The sequence below is a fragment of the Lycorma delicatula genome, chromosome 1 (genome assembly GCF_047948215.1).
Source record: "Lycorma delicatula isolate Av1 chromosome 1, ASM4794821v1, whole genome shotgun sequence".
Lineage (NCBI taxonomy): Eukaryota > Metazoa > Arthropoda > Insecta > Hemiptera > Fulgoridae > Lycorma > Lycorma delicatula.
The window spans coordinates 2,985,504-3,002,507 of NC_134455.1; the positions used below are offsets into that span (position 1 = coordinate 2,985,504).

A 17,004-nucleotide genomic window follows, 5' to 3' on the forward strand; every position below is an offset into this window, starting at 1 on the left:
CCATTTAAAAGATTACTCACACATCAATTTATTATTTCTTTTTGTATAATTAAAAGATTTTCTTTAACCATTAATACTTTGATAAGTTTTTAACTAATACTAATTAAAAAAATAAAATAATTGAATATGGTACTCAATTAAAATATACAAATAAGTGTGCTCTAATATCTTCCATCAACACCCACATTTATTTTAATAGTAATTTTATTTACTTAATATTGTTAAATATTTGTTTTACTATTATTTTTACATAATATGGACTTCATTTTATAATTATTTTTATCTACTTTGTGATGTTTCTCTGTTCATGGTTTTACTCCGGTTCAACTTGATCTGTCTTGGCAAATGCTGAAGCACTTAGTCACGGTGTACCATGTTAACTATTCCAGAAGGGTTCTGTATTATTCAGATGTTCCTATCTGAATAAATAATTTATTTATAGTTTTTTGCTTTTAAATATGTAAGGTATTAGAGAAGTATTGCACCTACATATGCTTCTTTCAGACGATCATCATGTTTACATTATATATTAGGTTTAATTTAAATACAAGCCATCTCTCCACTCTGTTTTAAAAATATCAGTGAATGCAATTAGTTATTATTAAAAAAAGTTACAAGTACTTCAAAAAATTAAACTCCTATATAAAATGTTAGATCTAATTGTTTAAGCTGATTTGATAATGACCATTAAATATTCATTTGTAGTTATTGTAGATTATTCCTTTTTCCAAAGATCTTTTTCTGTTGTGTTCTTAATAAAACTGAATTTTTTTTATGAACTCCTCCTACCTTGACTCATTAAAACATAAATGATCAAAAATTAATATTCTCCTGCCCCGACTCATTAATAACATAAATTAATATGCTATACCAAAAGTTTTGTATTCATAATTAAAAATAACAAGTAAAAACTGTTGCTACAAATTTTTTTATTCATTCAATAAGCAGCTACCATTGCACAGATATGTTTTGAAAGTAATAAATGGTGTGTCATTTAACATTTACGGTAACAAATGACCTATTACAATGAAACAATTTCTTAGGAACTATAATATCAGAACATAAAGAATAAATGTAAATAATATGAATATAATGTAACTGAATCACATTAATGATGGATTCTTAGTACAGTATAAAATAATAAAGAAATAAGCATAAATAAGATCCATCTTAATTCACATGTTGCACACAGTAAGTTTAATTTAAGAACATTTACCCTGAAATAAAACAATATATAAGAGCATTTTAATTCATTTTATATTTTTTACTGAAAAATGCTTATTATAGATTCCATATTTTCTAGTAATTAAATGACTGAGCTTTAATTTGTCATTTAGACTGTAGAGTGTAGAATAAAAGGAGGCAGATCTTGACCTCTTATTTTGAAAGGGATACAAGGAAGAGTCATAATGACAAAAAAAATTCAGGTAATCAGGTTTTTGGGCAGAACAAAAATAAAATAACATGCAGAATATTTACATGATCTGGTTCCTTTGATACAACCCTAATATTATGAAATGTGAATTTTTTATTGTTTCTGGGAAAGATTTATCTTCATTCTTTCACACTGTGTGCAGAATCATTTAACAAAATGACAGACACTGAGTTGCATTCCACTGAATGCAACTCAGTGTCTGAGCAACTGAGTTGCATTCCACTGAATGCAACTCAGTGTCTGTCATTTTCAGATTATCTCCTGCATGTAGAAACAGATACACTCAGAATAGATTTTTTATGGTGTATTTTCTTTAGAGGAAATATATCAGTTGCCATATTCATTTTATTTTTACTTTACGTAGTGAGTTCATGTTAGATCTGTGAATGAATGGTAGATTTCTTGTTTTTATGTTTCTTAGGTACTGTATTTTTTATATATATGTTACAAAAACTTCTTTGTAGAATATAATCTATAGTATATGTAATTTAAATGTACCATATAATTAATATATATTAATTTCAGTGCACTTTTTACCTATCAATAAATGAAAGTTAGTCACCTATAACATATATTTACTGATTGAACAAAGATTGTCTTCACTGTTAACAAACTCAGATCATTGTTAAAAAATCTCTTATACTTCTAAACTCTATAAATACACTGTTTGTGAATTTAGAAATGATAAAAGCAGTATTATCAAATTAATTAGATTAGTCAATAGAAATAATTAGGAAACATATTCATAGTTTTACACAGTAACATCAAATAAAAAACTTCAAGTCATTGAAGAAACTTTATTTTCTCAAGAATCTCAAAATCAAGAGTATTGGAATTAGAAGTAAGAGAGTGGGAATGAAGCTTGACAATTCTATAAAGCAAGAGGTTTCAATCTTGTACTGGTAATAAATTAGTATCCAAGTGCAACTAGATTCTGTTGTATAATATTATTGAAAGAATAATAATTAAAATGAAAAAAACTGTTTTGATACTGTGGATATAGATTAACAGTTATAGATAGTGAACTGCAATATCTTTGTAGTATCATAAAATATCAGTATTTTATTATTGTTCACCAACTAATTGGTGAGTAGGACAGTCTCACCAAACAGCTAGCTAATATATATACACAGGAAAATCATTTCAGCAAAGATTTTATTTAGTAAATTTCTAATTGCAAAGAAAAAATGAAGTTTTATTCCTGGAGGGATCTGGTATTTTTTTTATCACTTCAGCTTTTCATCTTTCTCACTCAAATATATGTATAATTGCATACTTAAAACCATTATAGAAAAAAACAATAACTGAATCAACAGTTAACATTCAAATTTTGTACAGAACTGGTTTTATAAAATAGTTGTGTATATTTTGTAAATATTTTTTAATCCAGACCCTGATCTGAGGGTTCAGAAAGTAACACTTCAAAATGTAGCTGGTGGAGTGTTTTAGCCATTTCTGCATGTAGAATTCTTTTATATATAAGCTTGAAACTGACATCAATAAGGGAAAAACAGATTTTGTTTAATTTTTGTGTAAATTTAAAAAATATTCACAATTAAAAGATTTGCTATCAGTTAAATATGGTCTTCTACCCTTCTTTTTAATGTAAGAAGTATGAAAACAACTCTGGTTCATTGGCAGATTAATTAAATTCATTGTGAGAATGTAGTGAATGAGTGTGAGAAAATGAATTAGATATTTAATGAAGGACAAGAAAATATGCAACATGATGCATTGAATTCGTGGCCATTTGACAATAATTTTGATTTGGTGCAGCTCATAAACTAAGTTTTGTGGACACAATTCTGTAATTTACATTTTGTCACTTCCTTGAAATATTCCATAGATTTCCAGAACTGTTATATATGAGATTATGACATTGTCGCATTGCTTCACAATAATGCTTGGTGTCATGCTACTTTCATTATTTGGCTGGGAACAAATGAATTATGCCTCTGCGGCCCAGATTTGGCCAATCTTGCCTTTGAAGCTCGTGTCCAGAAATTGGTTCCATCGATGACAAATGTCAAATATTCTTGAGAACTATATTGAAAAGTAGTGGTTTTTGAAATTGGTAGTTAAGGAACACAAAAACCATTCTTATAAAAAATAAAATTATTCAAATCTTTAAATTTCAATTATTGGAGTCACAGCCAAATTAAAAGCAAACAAGTACCAACCAACTACCTACTTTATTTTCTAATTTTAATTATAATTAAATTTTTCATATAAATTAGTTTTCATTTACTAAAAATCATTTAAGTTGACCGTGACATGTAAATCATAATGACGATTTATAATCAAGTATTCAATAACCCTGCATAGTCATTAATTACTTTTCAGTTACAGCAATAGATTTTTAGTTATATGATTTTTTATAATCTGTCAACAGAATAAGGACATTTTGTCCTTAAATTAAACAATAACATTCATGTGTTTCTCATTTTATAAATAGTATAATTGCAATCAAACAACTGAAAGCACTAGTACTTAAAATATTAAAACATATACGAAAATGCAAATTAAGATAATCTAAATTAATGGTATTTAATGCACACAATTATTGCTAAGATAAAAATCTATCTCCTATAGTATGATGCCTTTTCTATATTTAGTTTTTCATTATCAGTAAAACCCAAAATACTCTCAATAGCTGCCAGGTGGCCTTGCGTATTCTCCCTATCTGTTAAAAAATAATATATTGCAGATTTAAGGAACTGCAATGTCATTTCAGGATCATGTTGAGTTGATGTTTGCTTTTGCTCCACTAAACGTCGATACATTGTCTGAAAATTAACAATGCAATACATTACCAAAATAAATAAATTCACTAGAAGTAAACAATAATTTTATTCTTTATTAATTAACAATGTTATTTTGATAACAACCTAGTTTGATGATAATCTAGTTAACTAGATTTAACAGAAATTTTAAATTTCAGGTTTATTGCACATATTGTGTTGGTTTTATACTAACAAAGGAGATAGGTTACTGTATGAAGTAACAGCCGTATGTAGCAGGCAAGTTTGTAGTAAATCAGGTATTTTTATGCTAACTTGTATGTTCTTTATGTTATTTGTATGTTCTAATATAACTGAAATTTTTACATGCTAATACAGACATTTTCTACACAAGCATATAAAACTGAAAAGAGAAGAGAGTAGGTTAAATTCTCTAACAGCATTGTTTAAAAAAAAAAAAAAACAATGTGCAACTAACTAAAGTGTTAATTTAATACAGAATTGCAATATTAATATTTACATCACTTGGTAATTAAAAATTTTTAATTTTCTGAAATAATAAAGTTAAAAAATAAACCAATTTCAAAAATCATTCTTAAAAAAAATTAAATTATTCAAATCTTTAAATTTTAATTTTTGGAGTAACAGCAAAATTAAAAACAAACAACTACTATAACCTACTACCTATTTATTTTTCATTAATTTCAGAAAGTCAAAATTTAATAAAGAATTATAGACTTTTTTTTTACTTTATTTTACTTTACTATAAAATAAAGAAGTAAAAATAAAGTTTACTATAAACTTTATTCTTTAATTTATAGTACATTTTTTTAAATTAATTTTATTTTTTTTTAAGTTTTTTTTTCATTTTTATTTAAAATATGGGTAGGCTTATAGAAATATAAGATCCATTTAAAAAATCATTCATGAATAACACAGAGGTAAAAAAATTTTATGTTGATAAAATTGATTGAAGAAATGTACAGAAACAATTTAAGCAACTGCTTCCAAGGCTGTGATTAGACTGTTTGAAATGCAGGATTATGTATTTACTTTTTACTCTGAATTTTCCAACTTATTTTTTTGAAGTTTCACGTGGAAGTACTTTGAATATCAAAATGACTTCAGTTACTTCAACCTGAGCTCATTCTAAGATTCAAAGTTGTTGCAATATTACATCTCTTACATAAAATTAATATATCATAACACTCTAACACTACAAAACTAAATTCAAATGTGTAAAAAAAAATAATAAACAAATAAAATTTTCATTTATAATCATTTAATATCATTTATAATATCATGAAATCTTTAATTTAAAAAAAATCTTCCACTTTAACTCATTTGAAAAAAAATCATATCTTCAACTTATTTCATAAAGAACAAGTTCAAGAAATCTAAATGTTTTACGATGACTAACACTAAATATGAATGAATTCTTTTAACAATTTTGTTTTTTACTTTTTGCTTATTATAATTTATTAGTTCTTGTTTTAATGTATGTTATACATTAAGTAGTTTAATTACATTAATCGATGAGCTGTATAATGTTGATATTTTGAACTAAGGACTGTTGTAATATCTAGTTGTGCACCTCCTCTTTTAATTACAATCGATTGGACCAAAAATGTCCAACATCCAAAAATTTGAATTTTGAACTTTTCTTAACTACAGCAGTAAGCCCTCATTGTGAGCTTTTCAACGATATTTTATAAGTAGTACTTATTCTCATTGGTTCCAGTGTTATAGAAAAATAAAATTTTAATTAATGAAATATTTGGAACTTACAAGGGAAAGGCACATACGTTCGAATCAGACTTCATTTCTTTTTTTTTACTTATTAAATATATTGATTTATTAATAATTATTAACCTCTGTTTGTAAAAAAAATTACAATAAAAAAAAAATATATATGAAAAAATCAGAAGTTATGTAAAATAAAAATTGATATACTTTAAAAATTTGTATATGCAATTTAATAGGTATACAAAGAAGTCATGTGGTGTTCACATCAGATTTTTCTTCTTAATTTTCATTTTCCTCATGATTTCTGTTTTCATTTTAATATTTCGTATTTCTGCTAGTATTCTTATGTGTAATTTTTCTGTGATATGATTAATTTTTTTGTTTTACCTATGTATGTAAATAATTTTTATTTTTCATTCTGTAATTATAATTTATAATTATACACATTTGTATATAAATGTACATTTTGACTAATATCAATATGATCACCCCATATATTGAAATGTTGAGCATTTCATAACAATAAATAAATGTACTATATTGATCAACAAAAGACTGTATAAAACATTCACCTAAAAACTCTTAACATTTAAATATTACTATCAATCAACAAAGATTTTGTCAGAGGAGTTCTTAAAGTGAATATTTTAAAAATATGTTTCTCTATTCCAGACTTTACTAAATATTTTCCTTTACAAATACAGTTTTTATTAATTTATAAATTTCAATTCAGTTTTTTATAACACAATAAACAACCATTTCTAATGATAAGAGGTGATTAAAACAATGGATTCTTTCAGTTCAAGCAATTGCTACCATCTGCCAATTATTTGACAGGACATTTCATTTTTTGAAATCTTTCCATATTTTTTCTTCGTGATATTATCATAGCATATACGAGGTGTGTGAAAAAAGTAATGAGATTGGTAACACTGCGAGCGATCTGGCAACGCTGTGTCTACCGGTTTGTTTGTCAGTATGAGTTTCAACTCCGTTCAACCAACACATTATTTTTGACAGCGCCATCAGTGAAGTTGTGTTTTTGTTGTGTGTTATGAAAATAGAGCAGTGTTGTGCAATCAAGTTTTGTGTTGGGGAAACTTGGGGAATCTGCAAGTGCGACTGAAAAGTTGAAACAGGCCTATGGGGAACATTGCTTATCAAGAGCACAAGTTTTTGCTGGCACAAATCATTTTTGAAACACCGAGAACACGTTGAAGATCAACCTCGCTCAGGGAGACCTTCAACTTCAAAATCTGACGAAAACATTAAGCGTGTGAGGGTTCTTGACAGATCGACCCTTGTTTAACAATAAGGACGATGAGTGAACAGTTAAATTTAAACACTTTCACCGTACATCAAATTTTGACAGACTATTTGGACATGCGAAATTGGTACTGAAAAACCTCACAACAGAACAGAAGGACAATCGAAGAAACGTGTGCGTTCATCTTCTTGGAGGGATTGACAATGACCAAGAATTCTTCAATCGTGTGATCACAGGTGATGAATCCTGGATATTTGAGTACGATCCTGAAACAAAGCGGCAAAGCGAAGAGTGGCACACTCCATCATCTCCTCGACCGAAAAAATGTCGAATGAGCAAAAACCATGCCGATTTGCTTTTTTGACAGTAGGGGTATCGTGCATAAAAAATTTATTCCTCCAGGACAAAATGTCAACCAAGTGTTTTACAAAGGTGTCCTTGAAAGTCCCAGAAAAAGGGTGATTCGCGTGAGACCAGACATTGCAGACAAGTGGATGCTTCATGATGACAATGCCCCGTGTCACATCAGGGAATTTTTGACCTCAAAATGCATTCCTACGGTTCCTCAACCCCCTCTATTTTCCTGATTTGAGTCCTTGTGACTTTTCCGTTTTCCCAAAATTGAAACATGTCTTAAAAGGACGCCATTTTGGAACTCGGGAGAACATTCAAAATACTGTGACCGACCAGTTAAAAGCCCTACCAGTTGAAGCCTTCCAGCGCTGCTACCAGGAGTGGGAACGACTCTGCCGGTGTATAGCTGCCCAAGGGAACTACTTTGAAGGGGATAATATTGTTTTTTGAAAAAAATAAAAACTTTGGTAAGTAAAAAGTCGGTGTCATTACTTTTCTCACACACACCTCGTATGCTTGGGAAAACATTTTGTGTTTTGTGGATTCTAGAAAAACAAATTATTAAATAATAAAGTATTGATTTAATACTGTTATTCTGATGTACTTTAATTATTTTAACACATCATTAAGCTAGTTTGAAAGAAGACTAATAAATGTCTGTTTAGAGATCAGACAATTATTCTATGAGAGACATATGGGCAGTTATTCTTTCTTAGCTAACTGTACACTCTTCATTAAGAGTGAAACATTACTACATTTGATGAAACGTTACTATAAATTAATTTTTGGAGTAAATCATACTTTCCGTGTTTATTATGCAGGAAAGAAATATGTTCATAGTTTTATTTAAAATTAAATGAGACAATTGCATATATATAAAATTTTTCTAAAGTCAATACCCATATTCCTCTGTACTAATATATAAATTATAAACCAAATTGATCCACCTACATACAGAAATATGCATTAAATAAGATGACACCTTATTCCATGTTTTACAAAAACGTTTTCGTGGAAACCCACATCTTCAGTTGTATTTATTATATTTTAAACTGTTGATATCAAACTACATTTCACACTTTTAAAACAAAAAAAAAACACTGGTTTTAAAACAAAAAACATACTGATAATATAGTTGAAAATATAACTACGGTTAATGATAAAAATAAATTTAAACCTGCATGCAAGACAAATAACCAAATAGTAAAATATTTAAAAAAACAGTAATTATACTGAGTCATATAATTTATACAATTTGTGTGGAGTTTATAAAATAAAATGCAATGACTGTGACCACATTTATATAGGAAAAACTAAAAGATCTTTTAAAATCAGATTTGTTGAACATATTAGACATTATAAAAATGGGAAATTGGGTTTATCTAATGTTTCTGACCATCTTATTAACAACAAACACTCTATTTCCGATATTCAAAACCAGTTTGTAAATCAAGAAATATAATAATAAAAGTTTAGACATTTTGGAGAAATTCTATAAATATAAATATAAAAGGAAATTCAAATTGATCAACCTACAAACAGATTATGAAGATGACACAGTTATAAAGGTTGCACTAGATGGCAGCACTTTATCAAATAATGATAATGTGCAGTTCAATTTAATTTAATTTAATTCAAAAACACACTGTACTGTAACATTGGCTGGCCAAGTTACATTTTGTTTTTATTTCTAGTTATTATTTTATTCATTTACTCATTTATTTAATTTTTACTAAATTTGACATCATATTTTTTATGTAGCTAGATTTTAATTTTTAACTTATGTATTTATGTTTAGAAAAGTTTTAATTTAAAAAAAAATAAAAACACTGTGTATTTTTAATAAATTTGAATGTATTTAAGTATGGAATGTAGTTTGATATGAACAGTTTAAAATATAATAAATACAACTGAAGTTGTGGGTTTCCACAAAAACGTTTTTGTAAAATATGAAATAAAGTAAGCGTCATCTTATTTAATGTATATTTCTGTACTTAGGTAGATCAGTTTGGTTTGCAATATATATATAATTAAATAATATTAAAATAAACCACCTAATACAGAATAATGAAATAAAACATATCTTACCTTACTTTTACAATGAAAGTACTTACTCAGGATCCTGCATCCTCAGTCATGATTGAAATAATTTTGTTACTGCACAATAAAAATACTGAAATAATGAAAATTGTGTATTAATTTATATGAGTGCTGCTATCTGTTGCAGTTTTTATTAGACCATCTCCCTCAAATAGTGTCTGATTGTTTATCAAATTGAAATTTTACATATAAAGTTTTAATATGGACACTTATGTTGATGATGTTTGTCATTATATACAACCTAATAATAAACAATGAACATCTAATAATATTAAACAGACTAAATTCTTATAATGAAAATTTTAAATTCACATATGAAATAGATAATAACAGAATGTTAAATTGTTTAGATGTCAATATCAAAATAAACAAGGACAACCATTATATAATACATAAAAAATCAAATCACCCTTGGTTTCATAAAATTAACACTTATACAAATATGATTAATAGAGCAATCAATTACACACACAATAACAAAGAAAAATTAAATTATGAAATAAACATCATAAAGCTCTATTAATCAGTATCGTGTTGAAAATGGACACGATACTAATTTAATTAATAATATTTAAAAAACAATTATCAAAACACAATAACAAATTAACTACCTTATAACCATTACATAATAAGACACAAAAGAGTGAAAACATATATAAAAAGTATTTATAAACTAATATCATTGAAAACATTACTAAAACTTACAATAAAGAAATATTTAAACCAGCATACAAACCTAATAGCCATATGATAAAATATCTAAAAACAAAAATAGTAATAACAAAATAAACAATATGTGTAGAATGTATAAAATTAAATGTAATGATTATGATTGTATTTATATAGAAAAAAACAAATAAATCCTTTAAAACTAGATTTCTTGAACATTATAGAAATTACAAAAATAAATTTGGGTTATCTAAAATGGAATATCACCTAATAAACAATAAACATTCTGATATTAACACAAATTTAAAAATATTAGAAACTAATATCATAAAATTAAATATATTAGAAAAATATTATATATATATATATGCAAACAACATTTCAAGTTGACAAACCAAACAGACAGTGTTTAAGGGAAACGTTTTTATAAAAACTGCAACAGATAGCAGCACTCGTATAAATTAATATGCAATTTTCATTATTTTTTTGTAATTTTTAATTTTTATTATGTAGAAATGGAATTATTTCAATCATGACTGAGAGTGTGGGATTCCATGAAAGCATTACACGGTAAAATTACGGTAAGATATGTGTTATCTGAATATTCTGTATTTGGTACTTTATTTTAATATAATTTAACAGTTTAGAGTAATAATATGAATCTTAAAAAGATTAATTTCACTAAAATAATATATATTTTAAATTATACTAATTATTTATATAAATGTGTGATAATCAGAAGTTAAGAACAGATATTTAAAATCCTTTTTTGATATTATTTAAAAGAATATTATCTTTTAGTACTGTAATGTATTACCTACATTATACAATAACACCCTCCTTCTTTTGGTGAATGTGCAGATGGTTAAAATACGTTTTACATTCTCAGTACAAATAATTTTGGTGAGACTGTAAAATTATTGCTGACTTTTTTTTATAAAACTTTTTTCTTTTCTGATTAATATAATGTGCCTTCATCTTAGCCTTTAGCTGCAGATTTGTGATAATTTGTCTTCTGCAAATATAACAGTGCTGTGGATGTTGTTGAACTATAGAGATATTCACTCGTGGTCTAAGTGTAAAGAATTTCAGAAGACATTCATCAATAAACAAAAATGACAATCACTTCTGTTTGCCAAACTGACAACTTGTTTTCCTTCTTTGATCGTTTGTCAAACATTATCTTTAGTCCCTAAAGACTAAGGATAAGGGAATAAAGATAATGTCTGACACCAGTTTTGATAAAAATACCATGTTTGATAATGGCATTTTTGGAACCCTTTATAGTTAAGATTCATAAATTCTTTAAATAGAACTGTTTTAACATTAAAACAAGTATTTAATTTTTGATAAAAAATCAAAAATTAATAATGTAGATGATGGAAAAAGTACAAATCTAGGATTCACAACAAATTAAAAAAAGGCTTCTGTTGATATAAATTGTAGTTTTAAAAATTGCAAATAGATTTTTAGCATTTTAAAGGAATAGATGGAAATTATTCTAAATTATTTGATTTATCAAACAATATAAAGTTCACCTGCTAAATAATAACACAATTACAACAAATAAATAAATTCTACAAGCAAAAACTGGATATTTGTTCAATAAAGAATAACATAAATAATAAATTTAGTAAAATATGTAAATGTGCTTTTTCCTTGACCAATCTATGCTACTTATTTACAGCACCTTCTAAACCGAAAACTTACAAATTAATTAAAAATAAAATTATACTAGCACTGAATCCATTGACGCACTAACAATTAAAATAAAATTAAAAAAAAAAAATATATTTTACAATATAACCAGAAACTGGTTGTAATTTATTCCATGTTAACAAAATGTAGAGAAATATTTTTCTGCAGTTAATACATTTATCTTTATTCAATCTGTGGTTTTTAGCTTCATTCAACAGCACAAAATATTTTGAATACACATAATAAAAAGCGATCCAAATTATTATATAATAAGAATTATTGCATCAGTTGGATAAAAATTGATCGTTTTTCAACAGCTTATTTTGTGAGTTCATAAATAAAAAAGTATTTTCTTAATTTAAAAAAAAAAAATCCTATAATCTTATTTCTACGATCTAAATAAATTGCAATTTTCTTTCAGTTGATTTGCATAGGAGGATAATTTTAGAACTGTCATGCAGTTTTCTTCTTCAGGGATTTTGTTGATAATAAACTAATTAAAAGAAAATTTTTATTGACTCATCCACCTCTTGCTCAAATTAAGCATAGTTAATAAAAGTGTTGAAACAGTAAGGAAAGCTGTTCGCTTCTTTAACACAAAAGAACAAGTTAGGGAACAGTAGTTTCAGATTACTATTCTTTAGCTATAATTTATAGTATATGTGCAGATTTCATATATCTATTACACTGCTATCTGAATTAAGAAAAGTTTTATAAATGAACAACGCCACTCTGACTGAATATTGTATGTTTCATCTTATTGCTTATGCACTCATCAACTGCTGAGATCTAATCGTAACAACTGGATAAACATAACAGATAAAGAATGATACTTCTGAAATGACTTAATCTTGTCACATAGAAATACAGAAACTGTCATATAAACTTTATTTATTCTCAGACAAGCTAATGTCCTGACTTTGTAGAAACTCTGTTTGCAGTGCAGCAGATTGCATCCTTCATATCTTCTTGTAATCCTAGTAAATATTCTCCAAAGAAAAGTAATTATGTTGGATCTAATCAAATTTCATTTTCATCTTTAATACTGTAGTTAATGTACATCAATCTTATGAAATTAAAAGACAAGGAAAATATCAAAACTATTTTTTATCAATAACTTTTGAGTGTTATAATTAATAGCCACAAAGATATTGCTTCTGTTTCTATAATGTCCTATTTCTCAAGATTTATTCTACATGATAAAATAATCTTTCTCATAGTGAAAGAACTAATTAAAAGAAAAAATGTATTTATGAAATATATACCGGGTGGATAAATGGATGGAAACTTGAGAGAAACAAATGAGGATAAGTTAATATTGGTACAGACAGTTAGTAGTTTTATAAGTTTTCATAAACAACCATGATAATAAGGCGTAATTCAATTATATTATTTACTTGTATATAAATAATAAAGAAATATTTACTAAAAAAGGGCAGGAAACCTTGCTTTTGAATTCTTGTTTTTGGTTGGAAAAGGTTTAGTTGGGGTAGTTTAAAAAACTAACCCAATGCAGCAAATTTGCCTCATACAATATTAAAAGTTAATCTAGGCATATAATTCAATTCATTATTATTTTTAAACTGTTTCTCTTAACAGAAATAAAAAAGGTAGGAATATCTTGTTAATTTCTGAAGTTTAAAATGATATGTACAATAAAGCTACAAAAATATTCCTACAGGAAAACAGTTTCTTTGAGTCAAATATTCTATATCAAACTTGATGCTACACTTACTTTACTAAATATTTTTGAAATGTTGTCTCAAGGTTGATCAGAAAGAAACATCCTTAGAAAAAATTTGATCAAGTTTATTTATTGTAATAGACATACCATTTCAAATAATGGTAATTTAACCAATATCATATCAGTTATTGGTATTTGGCCAATATCTGGATAACTGGCTAATGGCCAATTATCCAGACTAATGGTGGTCTATTGAATGAAGTATATAGTAATTTTAAGCAAAACAATTAATGCACTTGTGCAATGCACAGACATTATGTTAGTATACTAGACAAAAAGAACTGATCATATATAACTAGAGAACTGACATGATCTCATGTATGAATAATATCCCTAAAAATAGTTTTATTACCAGGTGATAAAGATTTTAACTGCAACACAGTAACAGGTAATAGGAGAAAAATGTCATTGACTTAAATGAATTTACATCCATTTTTGTATAAAATATGTATAACTTATTTATAAACTAAGTAATATATCTGTTATTAATGTTATAAAATGATTCTGTTGGGTAATGTAAATTTACTTGAATTTGTGACATCTTTATGCCAAAAAAAATCTTATGCTTAATGAATTTCTTATTTAATGTAGTTTTCAAATGCACATGTTTTCAACACTAACATCATCAGTTAAAATTTATTAACAATAAACAAAGAATGTTTATGACCAATTTGATTGCTCATCTATTAATAAAATGAATTAATGAAAAATCACTTTTTTTAATTGTTTTAATTTTTACTTCCTTGTACAAAGTAAAGGAAGTATTGTGATCGTGAAAAATTTTGGTTTCCAGATTTCAACGGAAATATCCATTTTGACTATCCCTGAATCCGTTTTGACTAGTTTCAGCATGAAACTAGGATGTCTGTATGTATATGTATCTCTCATAACTCAAAAACGATTAGCTGTAGGATGTTGAAATTTTGGATTTAGGACTGCTCTGCAGCCATGGGGTAGGTCCCTTGCTGGCTAGTATATATATATATATATACACACACACGCACACGGAATGTATCACAAAGTTCTCCTGGGACTTTTATTATCTATTCTACTTGTGAAAATAATGTAAAAGGTTCATATATACATATGTCCTAAAATACTTTTGTTGCTCTTTTTATTTCTTCAGGATTGTCCTTAAGTTGCTCAGCTGCATTCATAATGCGGACAATTAATTCTTCACGAGAATGTATTTTTGTTTTGTGTACAATATTTAATAACCATGCCCTGGCTCAAAAATCTAAAGGTATTAACCTCAGGTGATCTTGGTGGTCAGGAATGTGGAACTCCACAACCAATCCATTTTTCAGTGAAATAATGATTGAAGGGGGTATTTTAGAGCAAATTCATGTTTCTTTTTCTCAAAAACTTACAGAGATTTCAACCTGAAATTTTATTGTTTCCAAAAAAATATGTATACTATTACTTTCTCTTTAATTTAACGGAAGGATATTTGAAAATTAAATTGGAAACACCACATTTATCTCTTGATTTGTATCCCAAGAATTTTAGCACAGTTTAATTTTGCAGAGGGAGCAGAAAGCAGGGCTAAATGTTTCACAAGCCAAAACTCTAACAAACTATTTTCTGACCTATGTTTAAATTAATTTTTTTCTTATTTTTGGCTATAGAATCATTTCCTGCAATTGCCTTGCAGTTTGGAATCGCTCTAAATATACTTATTTAAAAAAAAATTATTCATATATTCTTTTTAATTGGACTAAACATTAAATTCAAAGATTTTTTGGAAAATAGTAATTTTTTTAGTTAAATTAATAAGTATTTACTTAATTTCACTAAAACGTAAAAGTTACAAGGTCTTCACAGCCATCTTTATAGAAAGATCAAGTATTTACTTAATATGTCTACTTTAATTTCTGAAACTGTGTATCTAAATTTTTATAGTACGTTTAATTAAATGCACAGGTAAATTTATTAATAATATCAGAAATCAGTCTACAAAGAGTATTTATGTTAAAGAATATAAAAAAATTTGTAAACAAGATAAAATAAGTGAAAAAAAGAGATGAAATCTTAGTACTATAACTGAATCATGCTTAGAAATTAACTTTATGACCACCATTAACTACAAGAATATAATGTATTAAACAATAAAACATACAAAAGTGCAACACATAATTTGTTGAATGACAGCATGCAGGTGTAAGAGGAAAAGTCTAATACAGACCTTCCTGGCTAGATTCCACAGGGAAACTGCTTCCTTTGCACTAAGCAAATTGTTTGACGACACGTATTCCTTATCCTAGATTGGACAGCATGATCACCCCAAAACATGAATGTTAGTTTTGTTATTACTAATATCAAACAACTATGACCTTACTAACACCACAATCATGTTAGTAATAACAAATATTAAACATATATGTGTTATGACTATATTACAAAAAAGAAACGCACACATATAAACAGACACACAAACAAAATATTATGAACTAAAATTAATTAAATATTGCCACAAAAATAATTTAATGACTTCCATTTAAAACTTCCATTTTCTCTCTCTGTGTGTGTGTGTGTGTGTGTGTGTGTGTGTGTGTGTGTATATATATATATATATATATATATATATATATGTGTGTGTGTGTGTGTGTGTGTGTGTGTGTGTGTGTGTGTGTGTGTGTGTGTGTGTGTGTGTGTGTGTGTGTGTGTGTGTACATATATACACTAAAAAAACAAAACAAACAGTGCTCTATGATTGGCTTTTTTGTTTTAATCTGTTTTATCATTTTTGTAACATTAGTAATTAATTTTTAAAATGATGCAGATTAATAAAATGATCATTCAAAATTTTGATAAGTAAACACATGAAATGAAAGTTATAATAATGGCCATGGTATGTTTACAATTGCACATATAATTTCAAAATTCTTAGCAAACAATAATAATATTATCATTGTACTTACAATTATTAATCTAAAAAAACAGCATATGGCTTACAATGTAGAAATAAATGAATATAAAATTATATTGTCAGATTGGATCAGATTGCAAAAGTATCAGGAGATATTTATCCCCCTGTTGATTCCAGTTGCTGGGTCCTTCTAATTTTTGAGTTGGTATTTAATTATTAAATGGTGGTTATATATTTACTTTTATTTTAAGATGGACAGAGTTGGGAATTACGATCCAGTCCTTGTAGATCAGGTTTTGAGTGTTAATTTTACTTGGATTATTCCTTGCGAGATTAGCAAGATATTTGTCTCTTTCTCCTGGCACAATTCTCTTTCAGTCT

General features: G+C 26.9%; 1 protein-coding gene across 7 annotated transcripts in view; it reads right to left on the reverse strand.

Annotated features, from left to right (window-relative positions):
- Positions 1 to 912: 912 nt before the first annotated feature.
- qtc (GRIP domain-containing protein quick-to-court) overlaps positions 913 to 17,004 on the reverse strand; it is a 189,665-nt gene continuing 173,573 nt past the window's right edge. For 4 of the 7 annotated variants that reach the window (XM_075360664.1, XM_075360580.1, XM_075360503.1 and 1 more), the window contains exons 8-9: positions 15,940 to 16,014; positions 913 to 4,221 (exon numbers count right to left, since the gene is read on the reverse strand). In XM_075360664.1, the coding sequence (XP_075216779.1) occupies positions 4,015 to 4,221; positions 15,940 to 16,014 (282 nt within the window). In that variant the 3' untranslated portion in view covers positions 913 to 4,014. Of the gene's footprint in view, positions 4,222 to 9,657; positions 9,717 to 9,765; positions 9,885 to 15,939; positions 16,015 to 17,004 lie in introns of those variants that run through there. The other 3 variants (XM_075361096.1, XM_075360841.1, XM_075361011.1) reach the window with 3 other exon arrangements.